This window comes from Amblyomma americanum, chromosome 1 (assembly GCF_052857255.1).
Source record: "Amblyomma americanum isolate KBUSLIRL-KWMA chromosome 1, ASM5285725v1, whole genome shotgun sequence".
Classification (NCBI taxonomy): domain Eukaryota; kingdom Metazoa; phylum Arthropoda; class Arachnida; order Ixodida; family Ixodidae; genus Amblyomma; species Amblyomma americanum.
The window spans coordinates 423,588,183-423,608,009 of record NC_135497.1 but is presented as its reverse complement, the minus strand read 5'-3'; the positions used below and the strand labels follow the sequence as shown (position 1 = coordinate 423,608,009).

Here is a 19,827-nt window from a genome sequence, read left to right as displayed (position 1 = left end):
AATGCGAAAAACATATATGTTCAAAACGAATTATGTTATAATTTCTAAAAGCAGTTTGCGTTTGAGAAACAGATAAGGAAGGTTTGCAATGTAGCGGATCATTTTCTTCTGCAGAACTTGTATTTTTATCACATTTGTTTTTGTGGTGGTTGCCCAAACAGAGTTACGGAACCGAAAAGAGCATGATAAATTTGAATTTTCATGTGAGTGGGAAGGAGCCATCGACATCGTGTTAGAACACCTGATACTGAAGACAGCTTTTTGCAAATATTTTCCACATGTCGATCCCACCTGAGGTGCGACGAGAAAGTAACTTCAAGGATTTTGTGGCTGTCTACAATTTGAATTTCTTGACCTGCGTATTTAGGAGCGCGTTGTAGTTCGACTGGCTTGTTCCTTGCACGGAAAATTGTTACCTTAGTCTTTGTAGGGTTTATTTGGAGGCAATTAGAAGAGGACCAGTTCTCTAGTTTCGTAAGGATTACGTTGCACTCTTCAATTAACTTGTTTATGTCGTGACCAGGGATTAGTAAACTGCTATCATCGGCGTATATAATAAATTTCGCTTTGTCATAAATATGCACAATGTCATTTATATAGATGTTAAAAAGCATCGGGCCCAGAATGCTGCCTTGAGGCACACCATTTCGTACCGCCAGAAAAGAAGACTGATGGTTGTGGATATAGACAGATTGTTTTCGATTTTGCAGGTATGATTTCATGAGGTCTAAAGGTGTTCCACGAACTCCGTTTTGAGAAAGTTTATGAGTTAAAATTTGATGGTTTAGGGAATCGAAAGCCTTACTAAAATCAATGAAGAGTCCGACAGTGAGAATACCTGCTTCAGTGTTTTGCAGGATACATTCCTTAAGTGATAACAAAGCCGTTTCCGTCGACTTTCCCCTTCGGAAGCCAAATTGAGCATCAGACAGGATTTGTTTTGCATTAAAAAAGTTCACTACCCGGGAAAAGATTACTTTTTCCAAGCCCTTTGAAAAGACTAGAATCACTGATATTGGTCTATAATTGGACACTACATCTTTATCTCCCCCTTTAAACACAACTGTCATTCTTGCTTTCTTCATTTATTCCGGGTAAACTCCCGTTTCAATTAACAAATTGAAGATGTATGCAAGCACAGGTGCAATATATGATAGTACACATTTGACTGGTTTTATCTGAATATTGTCAACATCTAAGGCTTTGCTATTATTCAAATTCATAAAGGTCTCATTGGTGGGCTCAAGGAAAAGGCTTTCGAAAGGGCTACAAGATGAAGGAACTTCAGGTAGATGCATCATAGGTAAATGGGTGGTTAAAAAATTGCTGTTTAAATGGCCAGCAAGAGCCTGACCGGATAATTCCGAGCCCTTATAGATTATTCGTTGAGCTGGCGCATTTTTCGTATTGCGACGGAACAAGTTATCTACAACTTTCCACACAGTGTCTGAATTTTTCATTCTAACATCAGAGAACAGTTTTTGATGATACACGATCTTAGCACGCTTAAGCTCAGCAGATTATTTCTTGTTTTATTTTTAAAAAGAGATTCTAGAGAGCGATTATTTAAAAAGGCATGGTACTTTTTTGCTCTTTATTATTCTTCTGAGCTCTGGCGTGATCTATGGTTCTCTTATTCGTTTAGAATGCTTAATGTTCTTTATATATTTGTACAAAAACTTTGATAAACGCTGAATATGCATTATTTGAGACTTATATAGAATAACTAGGACTCCCGCCCAAAACCATTTCAGCTTATCTGGGTACCTCCAACCTTTTTTATTTGCGTGTAACTCCAGCCCCTCTTCATCTTTGTTATTGTAGCCGCTATTGTTTCTCAAGTACCATATTGATATTAGCAGTTCCTAATTCAAGCCTTCTGCAGGGTTTGAAGGACCTCTTTAATTGGAAATGAGGAGAACACGTGCACAGGGTGGAAAGCGTGTGATCTGCCAGGAAACACTGAGGCGGCCCCGAGAAGGGCCTTTATTAAGGTTGACAGCCGTTTTGTGCCTCTTCACTTGGCCGCGACGACACAGCGTGTGCGGTCCCCATGGTTTTGCCCCAGCTGTCGAAGCAATCCTCGGGCACGACCTTCGACATCTGATGTTTTTACTTAAAAAACACATGGACCAAAGTCGTGCTGTATGCAGTGCGATCGCCATGTGGTTCCACTGACAGCGAACAATCATCCACCTAGCCCTGCTCTTTGGACAGATTCAGGAAACGACTGAAAAGAACAAAAGTAACGAGCAAACAAGTTAGAAAGCAAAGAAACGAAGGCGCTCAGCGCTAATGCTGTAGCGAGGTCTAATATGTAAATTTTCACGGCTAGCGTCGATTTCTACAAAGCGCGGGTAGTCGCTACGGAAATAAACAAAGGCGCACTGGAGCTGGGTAAGTCTGCAGCTACAAGCACGAGTTTTTTGTCTCTACCGCCGATTTCCACACCGCGCGATCGTCATAACTTTTCTTGGACTTGCTGTTGAAGCTGACAGCGATCATAAAAATTAAGGCCGCCGACTGTAGTGACAGAGGCTTGCCATTGAAAGGAACAAAGCCGTGCACTTTGTCAACCAGGCAACGAGGCCTAGCGCGAGTTTTAGAGCCGACTTGGACAAAGCGCGAGACGGCGCGCGCTTCTAACGCTTGCCGACGCAAAGAAACAAAGGCGCGCTGCGCTGGGATAAAGCCGTAGCGAGGTCTAATATGTAAATTTTCACGGCTGCCGTCGATTTCGACAAAGCGCGAGAAGTCTCTAAGGAATTAAACAAAGCTGCACTGCACTGGGTGAATGCTGGACACTTTGGCAAGGCGCGATTTCCACAATGCGCGAGTCAGAACTTCTGGACTTACCGTTGCAGCTGATAGCGATCCTAAAGGGCAGATTGTAGTGGCAGAATTATTGTGGCCACTTTTATCCTGGACTTTCCACTGCAAAGGAACAAAGGCGCACTGGGGTCGATGCCCCGGCGTCTCGCCACGTGGTATCGGTCCGCGGCAAATAAGGAGAGCATCGGCTCGCCAGAAGCATCCAGGAAACGATGCTGCAAAAAAAGTTACGTTACAAGCGCCGCAATTTGGCGAGTTCTGCACGAGAAAACTTGCGAAAACGTTTTTCAACCCTTACCTCGTGATTGAGAACGTGCACGCGCGACAAGCGCTTCATCGTGGCTGTCAGACGGCGGTTCAGATGGCGACGCCGGCGGTCCTCAAACCGCACCTTATGTGGGTCGTCGTAATGGAGTTGCAAAAGTTTGAACACCAGCACGACACTAGCCACGTGATCCTGCAGCAGGAAATCGAGGTCCTGGAATGCGCAAGGCATGTAGTAAGCGGTACAGCACTTCATGAAGCGAAATTTGAGATAAAATGCGTACCTTTATGTCGCTGGCGATTTCTCGCTGGTCAGCGCCTTTTGGGGGTCGTCGCAATGTCGTGGAAGCAAGAACTGTACAGAAATTTCAGCTGCGCACCACGCAAAAAAAGCCGTACCTGGGACAGCTCCCGAAACGCGCGCGTCGCCGCCTACGCTCACGAAGAGAATTCCCGCAGACCACGCACGCCCGGCGGCCGGCCGGCCGGCCGGCCCTAGCGATTCCCTAGGCGCTCTAGGGACAGGCCGAGAGAGAGGCGCAGCGACCCCACATCCGATTGAGAACGAGGGCGAAGCGAAAAAACGTCACGCAGACACGCATCCCACCGACCAATCGGCGTTTCCAGCCTACCGACCCGCAAACGCTTCTGGTCGACAATACCTGTTCCTGCACAGCTGGACTTTCGGCAAAATGCAAGCACGTTGCTGCAGTTGCTGCAGTCCTCATCCACCTGTACAGGTAAGTAGAACGCTCTTTTTATCTTTTCGCCAGCCGGTGTAAAACATCGGTGTGGGAACGCACGACTTACTGCTCGTCTAGTGCCATGTATGTCGAGCTGTTTCGCTGCTATGAAAGAGGTGAGTGGTTTGAAAAGTTGAGTTCATTAGATTGCGCCGATTGCACAGTGCGGCACGCGAACTCGCCTTCCCTTTCATAAAGCTGTTGGCTGCACGTGCTTGGCTTTTTCGCCAAAACAAATATCGAATAGCCTGTGGTGGTAGGGGTGTACAGAAAATTTTAAACATTTTTATGCATTGATATAGCGTTTGTTTCCCCTCAGGTTTGTAAGGGTTCAGTAAGCCGTAAGCTGATCTTCGAATTGCCTAGGCACAATGGAATGTGGTCGGTGATATTACCGGCAGATCCCGTTGCTGGCAGACCGCGGCCTGTCGGATAGACCGACGACGACGCTAGCACGACCAAGCGACCGGTCATCTTCGTAGTGTGACCGTTTTTCAGGCCGGCGGACAGTCGCCCGATCTCCTCGGCAGATCGGCGGTTCCGCGAAACCACGCCTGTGAGGAGACGACGCGTGCGTTTCCAGAAATAAGCGAAACGAACACTTCGACCCTCGCCATAGATAAACACAGCAAATCCAGTTGCTGGAAGTTTGCTTACATACATGCCAAATGTTCATGTTTTGTTGTAGCATGGCTGCAAGAAGTTTATCAGTATGCACTGGGCCTTTACTTGTGTCTAGCTAATATCTTATTAATTTTGTACAGACATTACCAGCAGCGTGAGCCTGATGTTGCTTTAAGAGCCTGTTTTATGTATTCTGGCTGCTTGAATAATGTGCACTTTAACTGTTGTTTTAGCTGTTGTCAAAAATTAGTAAATCCTCTGATTCATTCAAAATATTTCTTTTAGGGTAGGGCTTCGGGCATTGCAGGTGCTGAGCTGCACAGATGTGGAATGTGCATGGGCAAAAAAAAAAAAAAAAGGACGTGCAAGAGAAGTACGCACCAAGGCCGCTGTGGAAATCTTGCCACACAAAACTGCCCACTCCTACACGTCTGCTTCCCAACAACGATCGGGAGAGCATGGCTGCATTACTTTGCAGCAGTGCACCAAACTCTGCATTGGCATTCCACAGGTAAATGCTACATGCATATAGTTTGTTTTAGTGCTGGTGGGTGAAACATGAATGTGAATGCCTTATCTCTTCATGGTGTTTTTGAAATTATTTGTGTATGGAGTTTTTGGTTAATTTCTTTTATCTCCTTTAAGTGTGGCTCCTTCTATGCATTATGCATTTCTCTGCTGAGTCTCTACCAAGGTTTCAATGTCTGTTTCATTTGCTTTTCAGCTTTACACAACAGTTGCGGTTTTTGATAAGCCAACACTTCTGATAGAAATTGAGGGTAAGTCAACAGCAGTACTCAACTGCCATAATATAATAATGCTTGACAGTGAAATAAATGATTTGGGCAGCCCATAAGGCAGAGTAGGTTTGCTTCCTCTGAGGCAAATGTCATCATCCGTCGGCTGCAGCTGCCAAGTTTCGAGAAAGTTGCACAGCCTTCCTTTGCAGTTGTACTACTTTGGTTAGGTAAATGCTAACATTCCACTCAATGTAAAATGCACCACTAAGGTTCTGCACAGATGTTACTGTAAGCAATAAAAGAAATGTACAGGCAGCATGGTTTAGCATGCTTACAGATAACAGAATGTGATGACCAGAGACAAGTGAGGACACAGATGGCCCTAGGTGTTGCAACTGCTTTGCGCTTTATGTTGTAATGCTTATGCACCATAATTAATCGTATGGTGTTACCTTGGCGTGGTATTCAAGAAAATTGTGAATTGACTAAAAAAGCAGAAAGATATGTCTGCTTCTACACTTAAGTCTTGTTCATAGTGAGGTGCACTTCATTATTGCCAAGTGTTCAACAATATTGTATTCTTTTGCAAAAAACCCAAGCAGCCAGGACAGCTGAACTCTTCATTGCCTGTTCAAGGAAAAAGCAGTGAGTATTGGCAAGATGTAATAAGAAATTCTGGGATAAATATGTAATAAGCTGCCCACATAAAAAGTGTAGTAGCAGGAACTTTCATTTCGTGTAATGGTGAGCATATGCTTACAGCCAGCTTCGTATCATGTATTTTTTTACATGCCATAACTGGACTGAAGAACTTGTTCAGTCAAGTCTATGTAGCATAGCTTCTGTTTTCATAACGGAACACGTAAGAGCACTACCATGCTATAACTGTCATCATGAGGCCATTATGGCCTGCTGATATCAGAAGAAATGTGGCTGAATGTAAAACAAATTTCTGTTCTTGCAGTGAGGCAAAAGTGCTGCAATAGTCTGCATATATATATATAAGTATGGTAACATGTTTGCCACTGTTCAGTTTCTCAGCACAGCGCTTTCAGGGGAACATTTTTTGGTGTAGTGTGCTTGTGTAGTATCATTCGTATCATTCATAATTAGTACATTTTTTGTCCTCCTTGAAGCTGTTTAGATGGCAAAACGGATGTCATAGGTCTTGGAACTATATTAAATTTGTTGTCTTGTGGCTCAGAAGCATTTAAGGAAAAGTGCTTTGCTTTGTGACATTATGAAAAGCTGAATATGCTTCTTAAAAAAGTGCAAAAGACATGGACGCAGACAGAAGGGACACACACAGTACTGACTCTGCTTTTGCAGGTACTGGAATATGCTTTTGAACATGCGCTGAATATGATTTTCGCAGGTACTGGAAAAACACACGCAGAAAAACAGATAGGAAAAAGCCTGGCAAGCGTTAAAATAATTTCATGTTACTCCATTCGCTTCATACAGATCTGCTAAATGTACACCTTTCAAGTGAATCATTTAGAGCTTGCGCAAGGTGAAGAAAAACTTCCTCATTCTGGTGCGCAACATGAAGGAAGGGAATGTTTAGAGGGTACTGTAGGTATATATACAATTTTTTAGGCAAAAGCTAGTTACTAAATAATTTGCACCAGGGGAACACCAGTCAATGAGCGCAAAGTAAGTTGAGTGCAGAGGTGTATGTTGAGAAAACGAAAGCAAGATGGTTCATAAGTGCCCTTGCTCTGTATTGTCTGATATAGATCAATGGCTGATTAAGCGGCTAAACAAAGTAAATCCTTGCATCGTCATGTGCTGATTGCAGTGGCTTGACATGAAGTGATTAATTGTACAGTTGTAGGAAGTAGCTGGCTATTTTTGAGGCAAAGGTGTTTAAAAGAAAGTGAGTGTTAATTCACTAGTACCGCTGCTCTTTTTTGATGTTCAAGAACAGCTGTTTTAATGTTGCTATGTGCTTATTTGTGCAAAAAAAATACCCGATGCTATTCCTGCCCTCCGCCACTTCTGGTGCTGCTCAAAGAAGAGGCAAAAGACCTGGAGAGCAAGACTCCAGAAGGCGTGTTGTAGTACATATGTGACATGTGTGGCCCAGAGACTGTCCGGAAAGAGATTGAGCGTTTAACACGCGGTCAGCAGTCTGCACCAGCATGGCACAAATATAGGAAGGGCCTTGTAACTGCAAGCATTGCACACGCTTGCATGACCCGTGCCAAAACATATCTTCGCGCAAAGGCTGGCTGCACCAAATATTGCTCCATTTCTGAGCCTCATTCTCAGAACATCTCATGTAAGCACCCCTGCCATGTGAGCTGGTAGTGCCAAGGAAGATGCTGCATGAAACACATATGTGCAGTGGCAGGAAGCCCAGGGCCATAAAGTCGAGTTGCAGCAGACTGGCCTCATTTTGCGCTGTGATCTGCCATTTATTGGCAGGGTAACCTTTCTCTGCCAGTGCTGCGAGGGCAAGGAGGTCCTTTTGGAAATTAAGTGCCCCGTAAAGCTGCAAAATTCTTCTAGAAGTAGTGAAATGCTGAGGCTAAAGTTAGAATATATGACTCAGCTAAATGTGCAGATGGCTATCTGTAGTGTTAAAGAAGCACACTTTTTTGTTTTTGTGATAACCTGCAATTTACATGTGTAGATGTGATTTATGAAGAAGAAATGTTTGAATCGTTCAAAGACTCGCTTGTTGGCATCTACAAGGCATGTGTAGTGTCCGAGCTTTTGCAGAAAGTAGGACAGTAAATTATTTTTATTCGTTTAGTCCCTTGTGTCTTTGCTGCTAAGTGCCAGATGTTTTATCATACTGCCTAAAGGGGCCATAAAACATGATAAAAAGAGAGCAAGGAGTACAAACTAAATTGTGGGGTGTAACATTCTGAAGCAACCTGTGGGCTATGAGGGACTCCATACTGCAGGGCTCCAGATTAATTTCGACCAGCTGGGGTTCTTTAATGTGCACAGAGCGAGAGTAAAACTTATTTGTTGGTCAGTGTTGAGCAGTGTGCTGGTGAGGGCCACCTATTCCAGGAGCCCTATGGCATCTGAAACTGCTGTTGACCAGCCGATCAGGTGAAGCTAGTCAGCCAAGTTGTAGCTGGCCAGGGCGGCTTCGCACTGCTCCAGGGAAGGGTTAGGAATTGGGGCACCACGAGATCACGCCAACATATTGCAGCATGAGTGCTCCTTTTGCGTTAAGCCTCCATCGAAATGCAGGCATTGCATCTATGAAGTTGCAAATACAAATCACTGATGAGGCGTAGGTAAACCTGCTCTTTGCCCTCACCAGAAAGTGCACATCCTTGTTGCATAGGTGAATTTCCAACATGCTTAGCCATTTCCCTTGCTCTTCTGTTATCATACCAGTTTGTGGCCCCTTTAATGCTTAGGACATAATGGCAGGTGCTCAGTCTGTGATATGAAAACTGCAAACATTACTTCCTGCTTCTTACACGGTACCTTTCTGCGCAGCTGTTGAAATTAGGGGACTGGGAGCATTTTTGACTGTATTCAATCTGAAATAAAGCCCAAGAATGCCTCTATCTTTTTGCAGAGCTAGGCAGCCGTGCTCGAGTTATGACTATCTGCTTCTAGTTGTTTCACGGGAATATGCCCGAAGTATGTGATGATGATTATGGATTTTTATGGCGCAAGGGCAGCTATGGCCAAAGAGCGCCATGTCACAAGGTATTTTTTCTTTTTCTCAAGGTGGGGTCAGAGACCCATTTCCCAAGCATTTCACCCTAAATAAGCCGAGCACCAGACCAGGGGAAAGCTTGTACCCATTGTATCACCGGTGGGTACCCGGCGGCACTGGGGATCGAACCCCGCACCTCCCGCATACGAGGCGGATGCTCAACCACTTGGCCACCGCTGCGGTCACGCCCGAAGTATGTGTATGCACTGCCCTGGCTTTTGGAATGCTAATGCTTGACGGTCACACCTAACATGTGGTCACTTGAAGTGCCTTGCAATGATCCTCATCTTTCAACACGCCTTTATTGAAAAGCCGGCTGAAAATCTGTTTTGATATGGTTTGGCCATGCATGCAAAACATGTCAGATTTATGCCCTATATGCACTCAGGGAAGAGAGTCGAACAGCCAAAGGATAACAGGTTACAGTACAGCTCGGAGAGCACACGAAATAGAGGTACAAAACAATTGTGTGCATGCAATCACAGCAGTGGCCAGCGGTTTGAGCATCCGCTTTGTGCGCAGAATGTGCAAGGTTCACTGTCCAATGCTACCAAACAGTGACCACTGGGTATAAGCTTTTGTGTTTGAATTGCTCAGAAGAATGGGATTCTTTCCCCACCTCCAGCAGACCACACTTCAGCCATGGTGTTCCTTGCACCATAAATAAAATCAGTTTGTCAGTTGTTTGCAAGCACATTTATTCAACAAGAGCAATTTTTTCTTCAGTATAGTTCTTTGGCTAGTTGGTATTCTTGATTCAAGCTCATAGTTTTTCAGCGCAACGGCACACAGTCAAAGAAAAAAAGAATAAAAAGAAGGACGAACACATTGCTGTGCTCGTCCTTTTCTTTGACTGTGTGCTGTTGTGCTGAAAAACTATGCGCTTGAAGCAATTTTTCCATTTTGTTACATTTAGCATTCACATACAACTTCAAAAATTTACACACAATTGCAGTATCTCACAGGAAACGATGTGCAGCAATAATTGGGGATGAAAGGTGCGTTATACCGGCAATGATCATGCGGATGTCGTCCAATTGCCCAACCATGTTCCATGGCACTTTTGTTGCCAGGATCTTAAAACGTTTTCATCCGTTGGATTGCACGTTCGACATGCACCCTGGCCGAAGCAATTGTCTGGGTTCGAAGAGCTTCCCCCTTAGACAGCTGCTGCTTTTGTTTCTTGAACGGAGGCCGGATAAGGTCAATGAGATAGTGTGCACAAATTTTGTCGATTAAAAACCCACGATCAGCCATTATTGCATCTGATACTGGCTCAAGTGCATCAATCAGGCCACTTTGTTCGAGTATGGCCTTGTCGGATGCGCGTCCCTCATAGCCTTCGCTTATATAAGCAATCATGCCAGCTGGAGTGACGGCTACCATGTACTTAGCTGTAAATCCCCTCTTGTAGTGTGAATACACTCTCAGTGCACACTGCCCCAAAGCTATCTCGGTGCAGTCGAGAACAACTCTTACATTAATGAACTGCTTTGGCAAGTGTTCAACAATTTCCTCTTTTGAGGGGAGCATGACAACAGATCTTAGAACTTCAGACAATACCTGCACTGTTTCTGCAATGATGCTGCTGCATGTTGTTATTGCGGAGTCAAACAAATGCCTGAGGAAGGCGGTTGATATATTATGTTTTAACTTCATCAACGTTAAAACAATCCTCTCTTTTGCTGACGTGCTCTTGACCAGACAGTGGGCGTAACTTTTTGTAGCACTCGATGAGTGCGTTCAGAACTGCTCCTGGCGGCAGCCCTGTGAATGTAGTTACATTTTTGTCACTTATCATGTCTGCAAACCTTTTTTGGAAATCCTCCAGATGTCACTTGCACTGTTTTGTTTTCTGTACAGCGCTTAAGTGAGCTTAATTCCAGGAGGATGCCTGCTATATCTTTTTCTTGCTCCAAGTGCTTGGTCAGAAATTGTGGCGCTTGAACTGTAGTTGTGCACGAAGAATGCTATTGGAAAAAAGAAGTGGCAATCACATCGCTTAGTAAAGCAAGTTTTGCTTTACACAACACACTTACACATTGGAAAACAAGACAGTTGTAGCGTTCATGCTAATGCATGTACTTATTGCATCAATAAAGAAAGTGTCGAGTGAACTGTGAACCCACTGTATTCTCTGCGTCTTCGCTGCTCAGAATCATTGGGAAACTGTGCTCTATCTCTGTGTCTTCGTTGCACAGAACCATGGGGGAACTGGAGCCCCAGGTCAGACTAGAGTCCTGGAAGAAAAGTTTGGTCTTAAGATAAAGAGATTTGCTTCACAAGTAAAACAGTATGAATGGCAAGTTGCCCATGCCAATAAGATTGAGGTGCAGTGCATTTGGCAAGTATTCTCAGATAGTGAATGGCAGTTTACCAGTTTCTCTTGCTGTATGTTGCTAGTACTTGCTATGGGGCAGAAACACTGACGCTATTGAAAGAGGTTGAGCTTAACGCAACAAGGTATGGAAAGCAAAATGATAAATGTAGCGTTTTGAGACTGGATGAGAGCAGAGTGGGACAGGGAATAAACGCGTTAATGATATTCTAGTCAAAAGCACTGGCAGGGCATGTAATGCAAAGGTGAGATATCTGATGGTCATTAAGGAGGGCAACTGACTGGATTCCAAGAGAAGACAAGCACAGCAAGAGGCAGCAGAAAGTCTGGTGGGTGGACAAGATTATGAAGTCTGCAGGTGTAAGACGGCTGCAGCTGACACAAGACAGGGTTAATTGGAGAAATATGTGAGAGGCCTTTGTCCTGCAGTGGGCGTAGTTAGGGTGATGATGAATGATGGTAAATACCGTGCTGGTGCTAGCCGATTTGCCAGAACAAAACTCTGCTTTCTCGGGTGACGGTGAACAGGGCTGTGTGACTGGTTCAGTCTGGAACATCTGCAGTAATAAAAAGAATCATAGTGCAGTGCAACTGTTTGCTTGGAACAATACTCCACACAAACATATGGTACCTGGGCAGAGCGTCGGGCACGCCGTGCAAGCCTAGCCGACGACAACTCCTTGATGCTGGCAGCCTTGTTTTCGTTGTGTGTTGATAGTTTTGGAAGATTCTCTGTTGGTATAGCTGTTTTCTTTTCGCGGGCATTTTAGTTGGCACTTGAGCTCTGAGAAATAAAACAATCACTTTTATGTCTTGTGGCTTTTCTCAAGTGGAAAAAATGGTGATTGGAGATGAAGGCCATCAACCATGGAAACAACAAATTTTCAATCACGTTAAGAGACTAACTCAAAACAATACAGATGGCTACCCCAATCCATGTTGTAGAAACTATTCGGAGCCCTCCCCTATGATGTCCCTCGTAGCTCATGTGCACCTTTTTAAACCCCACATACCATAACACATTGCCCTCAACCTAGGTGTCGGAGTCGGTATACTGCTGAAGTAAAATTTGTTCAATACAAATGAGGACAGCAAATGGTAAACAGAGTTTGGCACAGCCATTTGTGCTTGCTATATATTTGAAGTATACAGTAATGAGCAAGCTTTTCTGGAAGGCCTGAGCAGTGTACTGTGTAGTAAATGAAGTGAGCTTTAATGCAACTGCTTTGCTAGGGCCAAGGTACTTGTGCCTGCACAGTTTATACTTCCTGAATTTTTCGCATGCGGCAACTCAAATGCAACGAGTACAGAACTAACGAATTCATTGGCGCATTTACCAGGCTGCCTTGGAATTGTGAAGTTTTTGAGCTCAGTTAAGGAGCGATCCCTAACTGGGATTTATATGACGATCGAACTTTGATCAGAGGTCGGCTCACTTGAGCAGAGCACTCGAGCGGCGTGTTGCAGAGCAAATTAAGCTCAAACTTTACACAGCTGCTTCGCTAGGGGCAACCCACCGTGTTGGCTCAGTGCCTTGGCGTTCAACTACTGATCCCAAAGCAGCATGGTCGAATCCCGAGCGCGGCGGCCGTATTTTGATGCGAGGCGAAATGCAAAAACACCCATGCGCTGTAGCATGTGGGTGCGCGTTGAAGAAACGCGTTAAAGAGTGGTATAAATTAATTTGGAGCCTTCTCTTACAGCCCATGTGTCGCTTAGGGACGTTAAACCCGACATATCGCTAAGGGCAAGGCGCTTTTGCGCCTGTGCGGTTCGCTTATCGGCTGCGCTCGAGAGCAAGGTATGTGCTTTGGAATTTGACCTCATTTACTTCGCACAGCACCGCTTGAGCGCTCTAAGCAAATCATTGTCACATCTGTACGCAGAGAATGACCCGCACGTTTGGACAACGGCCGGCATTGGTATAATAATATAGTACACCATAGCAATGGGGCAGTGCGCGCCGCCTTCGCCCAGAATTTTGTGAAGAGAACGCCTCTTCGGCTCCGTGTTCTTCGCTGCTGGCCCGAACATCTACAAACGGATACATGCAACTTGAGGCGGTGTTACTCAATTGTCGCCCCGGCGAACACATTACACAATCGAAAGGATCCCAGAGTCATCAAAAGCGGCACAATTGCAATCATTCTCAGTCAGCACCTCCCGTGTCTGCACGCACGTATCGAACTCGCAAACTTTAGTATGCTAACAGTACTTCACTACTCTCCCGGGAAAAAGAATTGCTGAGTAAACTGGCGGGAGCAGACAAACATCGTTGATGATACCTGCTTTTCGATACGGAGCCTTGTTATCCACATTGCGTCGCGGATCGTCCTCGCACAAAGGGAACTTACGGAAAGAGATTGAACAGTCTTTCCACCTTGCCGACACGCACTGCGGAACACAGCAATGCTCCTTAGATTTTTGTTTCTTCGCCGCTGGCCGCTCCATTGTGCTTGTTGTTGTTGTTGTTGTAGGTGCTATGTACAGTACGTTGTGCAAGCAGGGGGGTAAAGCGCGGAGAGGAGGTTGTCATACACTCGGGCCACTCGGGCAGCGCCATCTTGCTACTCCCATAGTTGCCTGTACTTATTAGTTGTTTGCGCTACTGAAAATTAAGCGAATATTTTCAATATAGCTACATTAAATATAAACTTCTAAAACTTTAAACATCCAAGAAGATGTTTGAGCATTACACCAAACTCTTTTTGTTGTTTCAAAATTTGAAATATGCAAACGTGTACAAGAAAACTTGGGAAAGTTTCGTTTTCGTTTCGTCTGCTGTAGCAGCTGTAGGTTACCTACATATGCTAGTTTATTACTACTTACGGCGTAGACTGCAGGACAGAATTAAGATACGGCAGTTTCATACGCCCAATACGCGCTGCATTACACACCTCTCCACCCCATGTGTCTGCTCAAGGCACTCCCTTGCATAGTCCACTGAGAGCGGTCTCCCTCTTTTTCGACCGTGCGTTATAGCCACTCTTCGCACTTTGGACTCATTCACTCCCGCCGCTCGGTTCGCAGTCTTTCGCACGAACGTTGCTTTCACTGCTGGTGTTGGTTTTGGATGTCTGATTCTGTGCCAGGAAAGCGCTGCACACGCAAGTCGTTTCCCGTGCGCTCGTTGGCCGATCGTATCTCTTGCGCGCACGGCGGTCGATCGATCGCACACAAGAATCTGGCAGCGTTCAGAGCGACACCCGAAACTACCATAGAAGTCGGCCGGGCGAGTAAGTCCGCCTTCGATCAAAAGCATAAGAACACAGATAACAAATAAGATAATACAGAGAACAGAACCTTCCGCTTATACACGCACGCCTGTCAGTTGCTCAGTAGATGCCGTAAGCACGCAGCGCGCTGTGGCTCCGCGCCTCGCGATCTACCGCTTTGTCTCGCTCGTGCACAGTTTCCGCAGAATGCCGCCATCGTGCTTTATGTGTGAGTACTGTTCTCTGAAAAATTCATAACGGCACTGTCGCGTTTTTTTTTAAAGATTTTCCGCTGCAGTGATGAGCAAGGGCACAAAAACGTTGACCGCTTGGCCATGCAGTCCTTCCAGCAGTTCTGCCAACGACATGAGCAGAGCTTGAATGAAGTAGAACATTACAAACAGAGCCCAGCACATGTAATTGGAGTGATCAAGTTCGTTTTGAAGAAATATGTGACACTCAGACTGAGAGAGGAGGCTAGAAGGATAACAGAGAAGGCAAGAGGGGCATATGTTAGAGCACTGCTTACAAAGCAAATCTTGTTTCAGCATCAATAACAACCATTTCCAATTGCACTAATCAACTTAGCGACATATACATGAAGGAGTCCAAAGTTAATGAACTGTAAGTGTATATGTCATAATGAGCCCCTCGATTATCTCCCTTTGTCTGCACCGCAACTTAATGACAATTATTTAGTGCAAAGCAAGGAATGAAGGAAACACGAATAAACTAATAATAATAAATTTTTACAAGCCAAAGTCGCACTTGTGTTATGCAGCACGCAGCAGAAGAGGATTCTTCAATAATTTTGATACCTGGGGGTCTTACACACGCCGAAAATTTATTACAAAATACAGAGTACCAGCTGTTCCAACTAGCCGCATTGCATATTCTCTTAAATACTCCTGATTTTAGATTATCACAAGTTGGCGTTCAACAACTGTTGATACAGCGACAGTAGTGGGGTAGCTTCACCAGTGCATTGTAGGAATGAACCTGGCCAATGTACATGTATATAGAGTAGTATCGCAGTGTAAAATTCAGGACTGCGTTCCATTACCTTGCAAAGATCTCTTGTCGCGCCTTATGTCAGATAAATGGCAATGATGCATGACATGCAAGGTAAATATGTCTGTTGATTGTAGTAGAAGAAATAAGAATCCTTTTGTTGAAGTTCCTTAAAACACACCTTATATGTGTAATGCAACAACTCTTCACCAGTGCAATGTTCAGTGCAGAAAATGTTTCCGAAGCTAAGATCACTGAAGTGCTCAGCAGGTACTCAAACATTTATTCGCGTTAAAGAAATCTAAATGCAAAGCAGTTGCACATTTCAGCTTTTACACAGATGCTCATGTGCATTTCTGAAGGTTCTATTTTTTTGGTTTTGTGGGGTTTAACATCCCAGAGTGGCACAGGCTATGAGGGATGCTATTTCTGAAGGGATCTGCACCAAATGCACAGTCCTGCTATAGATAACAAGTATGATGAAGAGTGACATCGAACATTTATTCGAACATTGTTCATGCAAAATCACTGTATTGATACTATGTTGAACATGTGTTTTTTTTTTCCAAGTTTCCCTCAGTACTGCATCAAGGCTGCCCTATTAGGTGTTCAACAAATGAGAGCAGAGGTCTTGGTACTGTTTCTATTTTTTTTTTCATGTGCATTCTTTGAGTGTGTGAAAAGATGTGCAAAGTATTGAATGCTATATTGTGTATGACTGAGACATTATTTACAAGCTATGATACTTTTGTCTAGTGTGTACAACAGTAACATCAGGGAATTTATGGCAGAAATAAAAAGCAGGCATTCACAAACATAACTGCTGAAGTTAAAAGACTGTCAACTATGAAACCAGCTGTAACTTTGCTGTGGCAGGTTGCTTAATAATCTCACATGCTTGTAATTTTGCAGATACACTGATTGTCAATTTTTTGTTTTACAGAATATGGCCTGAATTTTTAATATTTCCAAAGCTGTACGCAAGCAAACCGCATTCCAACGTTTCTCTTTACTATCATCACCTTGCACAATACTCTGTTAGTGCTCTCCGAGTGCGACTTATCCCACATGTCTCTTGCATAAAGCTCTTCCATGTATGTACGCTTTGGTGCTTCGTTGCAAGCAGATTAAACCTTTCGGAACGGAGTCTGTTACAGATCTTCCGTTGTATTCAAACAGAATTCGCATCTTCACAGGCAGCGGTACAGAAGGCATGCGCTGCACTCCGCGCGAGTGTCGTCTCCCTTCTGCCTCGTCTCCTGTATGGAACACCAACGAGATCTGACCGCCGGAGAAGACAGGAGGTGGCGATGGTGCACACTTTACTAAAGAGACTCCAGGTTACGCCAAAAGGCATGGGGCATGCATGCTTTATAATACCCCGTACATCAAAACAAACCTTGCTGAACCTCGCCAACCATCCTCGTTGATCTCGGCTCACACAAACACAAATCATACGTAATGAGCGGCACAAGATTCACCACTACCTGGAAGTATTGGAAGTATCTTCGTGCTCGCACCATCGCGAACATTTTGCGCATGAACTAGAAAGGAATTCAACACAGTACGTAAGCAAGCCGCAGCACCATTCCTCGTACAACTTTTTGACGCGCACTACGAAGCGTGCGGCCATACTGGGGGAAGTTGTGAGGTTGCCAGATTAGTACGCTGCAAACTGCCGTTAAACCTGGTCTAGGTCGCCTGGACCATGCAGGTAATGCAGGGAACCATGAGCGGAGTAACAAGATGGCTGTCGTCCACGGTTATAAAAAAAGTGGAGAGGGTTTACATTGGAGTGCTGCCGCCGCTTTCGCTCTAGTGTTGGTAGTAGTAGCTCTATGTGTGCAAGCGGCCGCCGTCTGCTTCGCAACCTCACTCGGTTGTTTCGAGCGCCTGCCGCTAGGCGTCGCATGGAATGCTGGACTTGCGAATAGCTTTTGCTGCTCCACATAGGCGGCGCTTCCATCTGATAAATGTTCCGTCCCCGAAGTTAAAACACGTGGAAAAGAGCCACGGGCGAGGGCAATGCTCCTCAACACACAGCTGAGGAAGATGTGCGCCTCGGGGAACACAGTTTTCGTTGACTTCTCCGAGCTCTTGGAGGGCGACAAACGGATGGCGCAGGATGGCGTACACTACCTGGCAGCCACAGCTCGCCAAGCAGCAAAAGAAGTGGCACTCGCGGCTCGCTCTTTTTTAGAGTGGAGGCGAGAGCCTCGGGGCGGACGACCCAACCGACTGCATCCGAAAGCGCCGGCCCTGAAGAGCGGTCGGCCGGCCCTTGGAAAAGACACACCCCGTCGACAAGTGGAACTGGCCGGGAAGAAACCGAACACAGCCGATGCGGTCGGGGCAGCGGAACCAGCCCCAGCAGACCAAGGTGTCCGGGCGAGCTCCGGAACAAGGACAGGCCTCACACAGGCGCCTTCACCTTGGGCCCAACCGATGTATTGGGAACAGCTGCCCCCCAGGACGCAGCTGCCGCTGTCGGCGGCCCCATGGCATCTGGGCACGATGCGGAGCAATGTGATGACATCGCACGGTGGCCCAACCCCTCTCCAGGCGACGCCGCACCTCTCGCAATTGGCTCAACCGGGGGGAGTGCCCGGCGACCTTTTCCAGATGGTAGGCGACTTCGTCCGACACCACATACGGCAGCAGTGGCCGCGGCAAGCGCAGTAAGGGGCGCGCAGCAGCGTCGCCGCCCAGCACCTCGGCGCAAGGAGCAAAGAAGCTTCAGAGTTGGCTTTCTCAATCTGCACGGCGCTCGACGAGAACAAAAGTGGGCGGAACTGTACAGCGCGCTTCGAACAGAGGAAGTATCCGTATACGCGGTTGCCGAAACCCACCTCCGCGATCTCGAGGAGCCTCCCATCGACCCGAGCTGGTGTTGGGCGGGAAAGAACAGATTGGGTGAAAGTCGGAAAGGTGGAGGTGTGGGAGTGATGTGGCGCCGTGATTTGGAGTGGCAGGCGCAAGAGTGCAGTGATCGTGTGGGTCATGACGAGGCATGCAGCGACCACTTATGGGTGGTAGGCGATCTTCTTGGGGTCCCCACAGCGCTATGCGTGGTATATCTTTCCGTACGCAGCAATCGTCCCGACACTAACTGTGGTTTAGTGGAGTGCGTGTACAGAGACGCTCACCTGGTTGCAAAGGACAGGGAGGTGATCATTCTTGGGGACTTCAACGGCCACCTCTCCGAGCTTGACGGATACACTGACGCTAACGGTGACCTTCTCCTCTGGCTGGCGGAACAGCTCCAGCTCAACATCGCCAATCTAGACTCGAGATGCAACGGTCAATATACGTGGTGCGCCAGAAACAGTGCAGCATGTATTGACTATGCGCTGGTATCGCCTCGTCTTCTGAGCCTTATGCAGCACCCCCACATTGATGAAGAGGGGTGGTTAGCATGGGCAGCGACCATAATCGCCTGCGTCTGGACTTCACCCACACACATCGTCGGAAAAACAGACCCCAACGGTCGAAAGCTCTCTACCTTCCGGTAAGGCAGATGGAGGTCGTCGCCAAGGAATTCGAAGAGAGCCAGAGGCGGCTAGGAGCCGCTACATACGGCGAGTACATGGAAGCCTTGCGTGCGATAATGCGCTCACATATGGTCCACAAGGGACATAGGCAAGCCTACAAGAAGCCATGGTGGGACAGGCAGGTGGCAGAGGCATGGCAAGCGCGCCGGGACGCGAACCGCGCCCATCACAGGGCGGTGAAAGATAAGGACCAGGACGCAGCAGCAGTGGCGTGGGACATGTACCTGCAACGCAAACATGAAATGCAATCACTGGTGCAGGCGAGGTTGGCTGCCGCAAATCTCAAGCAAATGCAAACCCTGCGGGCAGAAGGCAAGTCGGCGGCTCAGAAATTCTGGCGGTATGTCAGCTCCCTGGACAGGGAAAGGGTGGGGCCAACAGAAATGGTCGATAGTGCCACGGGACAACCCATCACCGACCTGCAACAACACGTCACGGACTACTTGTCAGGCCTCTTTGGGCCACCAGCCTGCATGCCTGAGGACAAGCTTGAAGGGTCATCGCCCTCAGCTCCATCCCAGGACCAACCAGATATCGCATGGGAGGTCACACTGCCAGGCATGAACCGGGCACTGGGCCGCATCAGCGCTTGCACAGCCACGGGACCCGATGGAATACCAGCTCGCCTACTAAAACTACTCGGTCCAAACTCGAGAGAACAGCTGGCCGAGTTGTTTACCACCATTATTAATGGCGGAGACATACCCGAGGACTGGCGCAATGGCAGGGTGGTGCTCCTGCTGAAGCCCGGCGGTAATGCAGCCCACATCGGCGACTACCGGGCACTCACGGTCACCAGCGTGGTGTACCGAGTT

General features: G+C 46.5%; 1 protein-coding gene and 2 long non-coding RNA genes across 15 annotated transcripts; 1 reads left to right on the top strand and 2 right to left on the bottom strand.

Moving 5' to 3' along the window:
- Nucleotides 1-1,740: 1,740 nt before the first annotated feature.
- Nucleotides 1,741-3,518, bottom strand: LOC144115855 (uncharacterized). The gene is made up of 4 exons (XR_013311586.1): nucleotides 3,381-3,518; nucleotides 3,131-3,310; nucleotides 2,857-3,047; nucleotides 1,741-2,230 (listed from the first exon to the last, which is right to left on the bottom strand). It is a non-coding gene; the product is annotated as an uncharacterized LOC144115855 (long non-coding RNA).
- LOC144115853 (uncharacterized) lies at nucleotides 3,161-11,021 on the top strand. 12 transcript variants are annotated; one of them, XR_013311585.1, is made up of 5 exons: nucleotides 3,161-3,836; nucleotides 4,749-4,974; nucleotides 5,188-5,242; nucleotides 5,806-5,848; nucleotides 8,909-9,429. It is a non-coding gene; the product is annotated as an uncharacterized LOC144115853 (long non-coding RNA). The 12 variants fall into 12 exon arrangements; XR_013311582.1 differs by lacking the exon at nucleotides 8,909-9,429 and adding an exon at nucleotides 7,221-7,963; XR_013311584.1 differs by lacking the exon at nucleotides 8,909-9,429 and adding an exon at nucleotides 7,221-7,963 and having other exon boundaries at nucleotides 5,803-5,848.
- LOC144115852 (uncharacterized) lies at nucleotides 9,571-17,089 on the bottom strand. Of its 2 annotated transcripts, XM_077650402.1 has the most exons (6): nucleotides 16,949-17,089; nucleotides 13,590-14,927; nucleotides 11,867-12,019; nucleotides 11,703-11,792; nucleotides 11,027-11,137; nucleotides 9,571-10,867 (listed from the first exon to the last, which is right to left on the bottom strand). In XM_077650402.1, exons 4-6 carry the CDS (start codon nucleotides 11,790-11,792, stop codon nucleotides 10,688-10,690), a joined length of 381 nt encoding a protein of 126 aa, XP_077506528.1. In that variant the 5' UTR covers nucleotides 11,867-12,019; nucleotides 13,590-14,927; nucleotides 16,949-17,089; the 3' UTR covers nucleotides 9,571-10,687. The 2 variants fall into 2 exon arrangements, 1 of the variants encoding a protein (XP_077506528.1); XR_013311573.1 differs by lacking the exon at nucleotides 16,949-17,089 and having other exon boundaries at nucleotides 13,521-13,817.
- Between the last annotated feature and the right edge of the window lie 2,738 nt (nucleotides 17,090-19,827).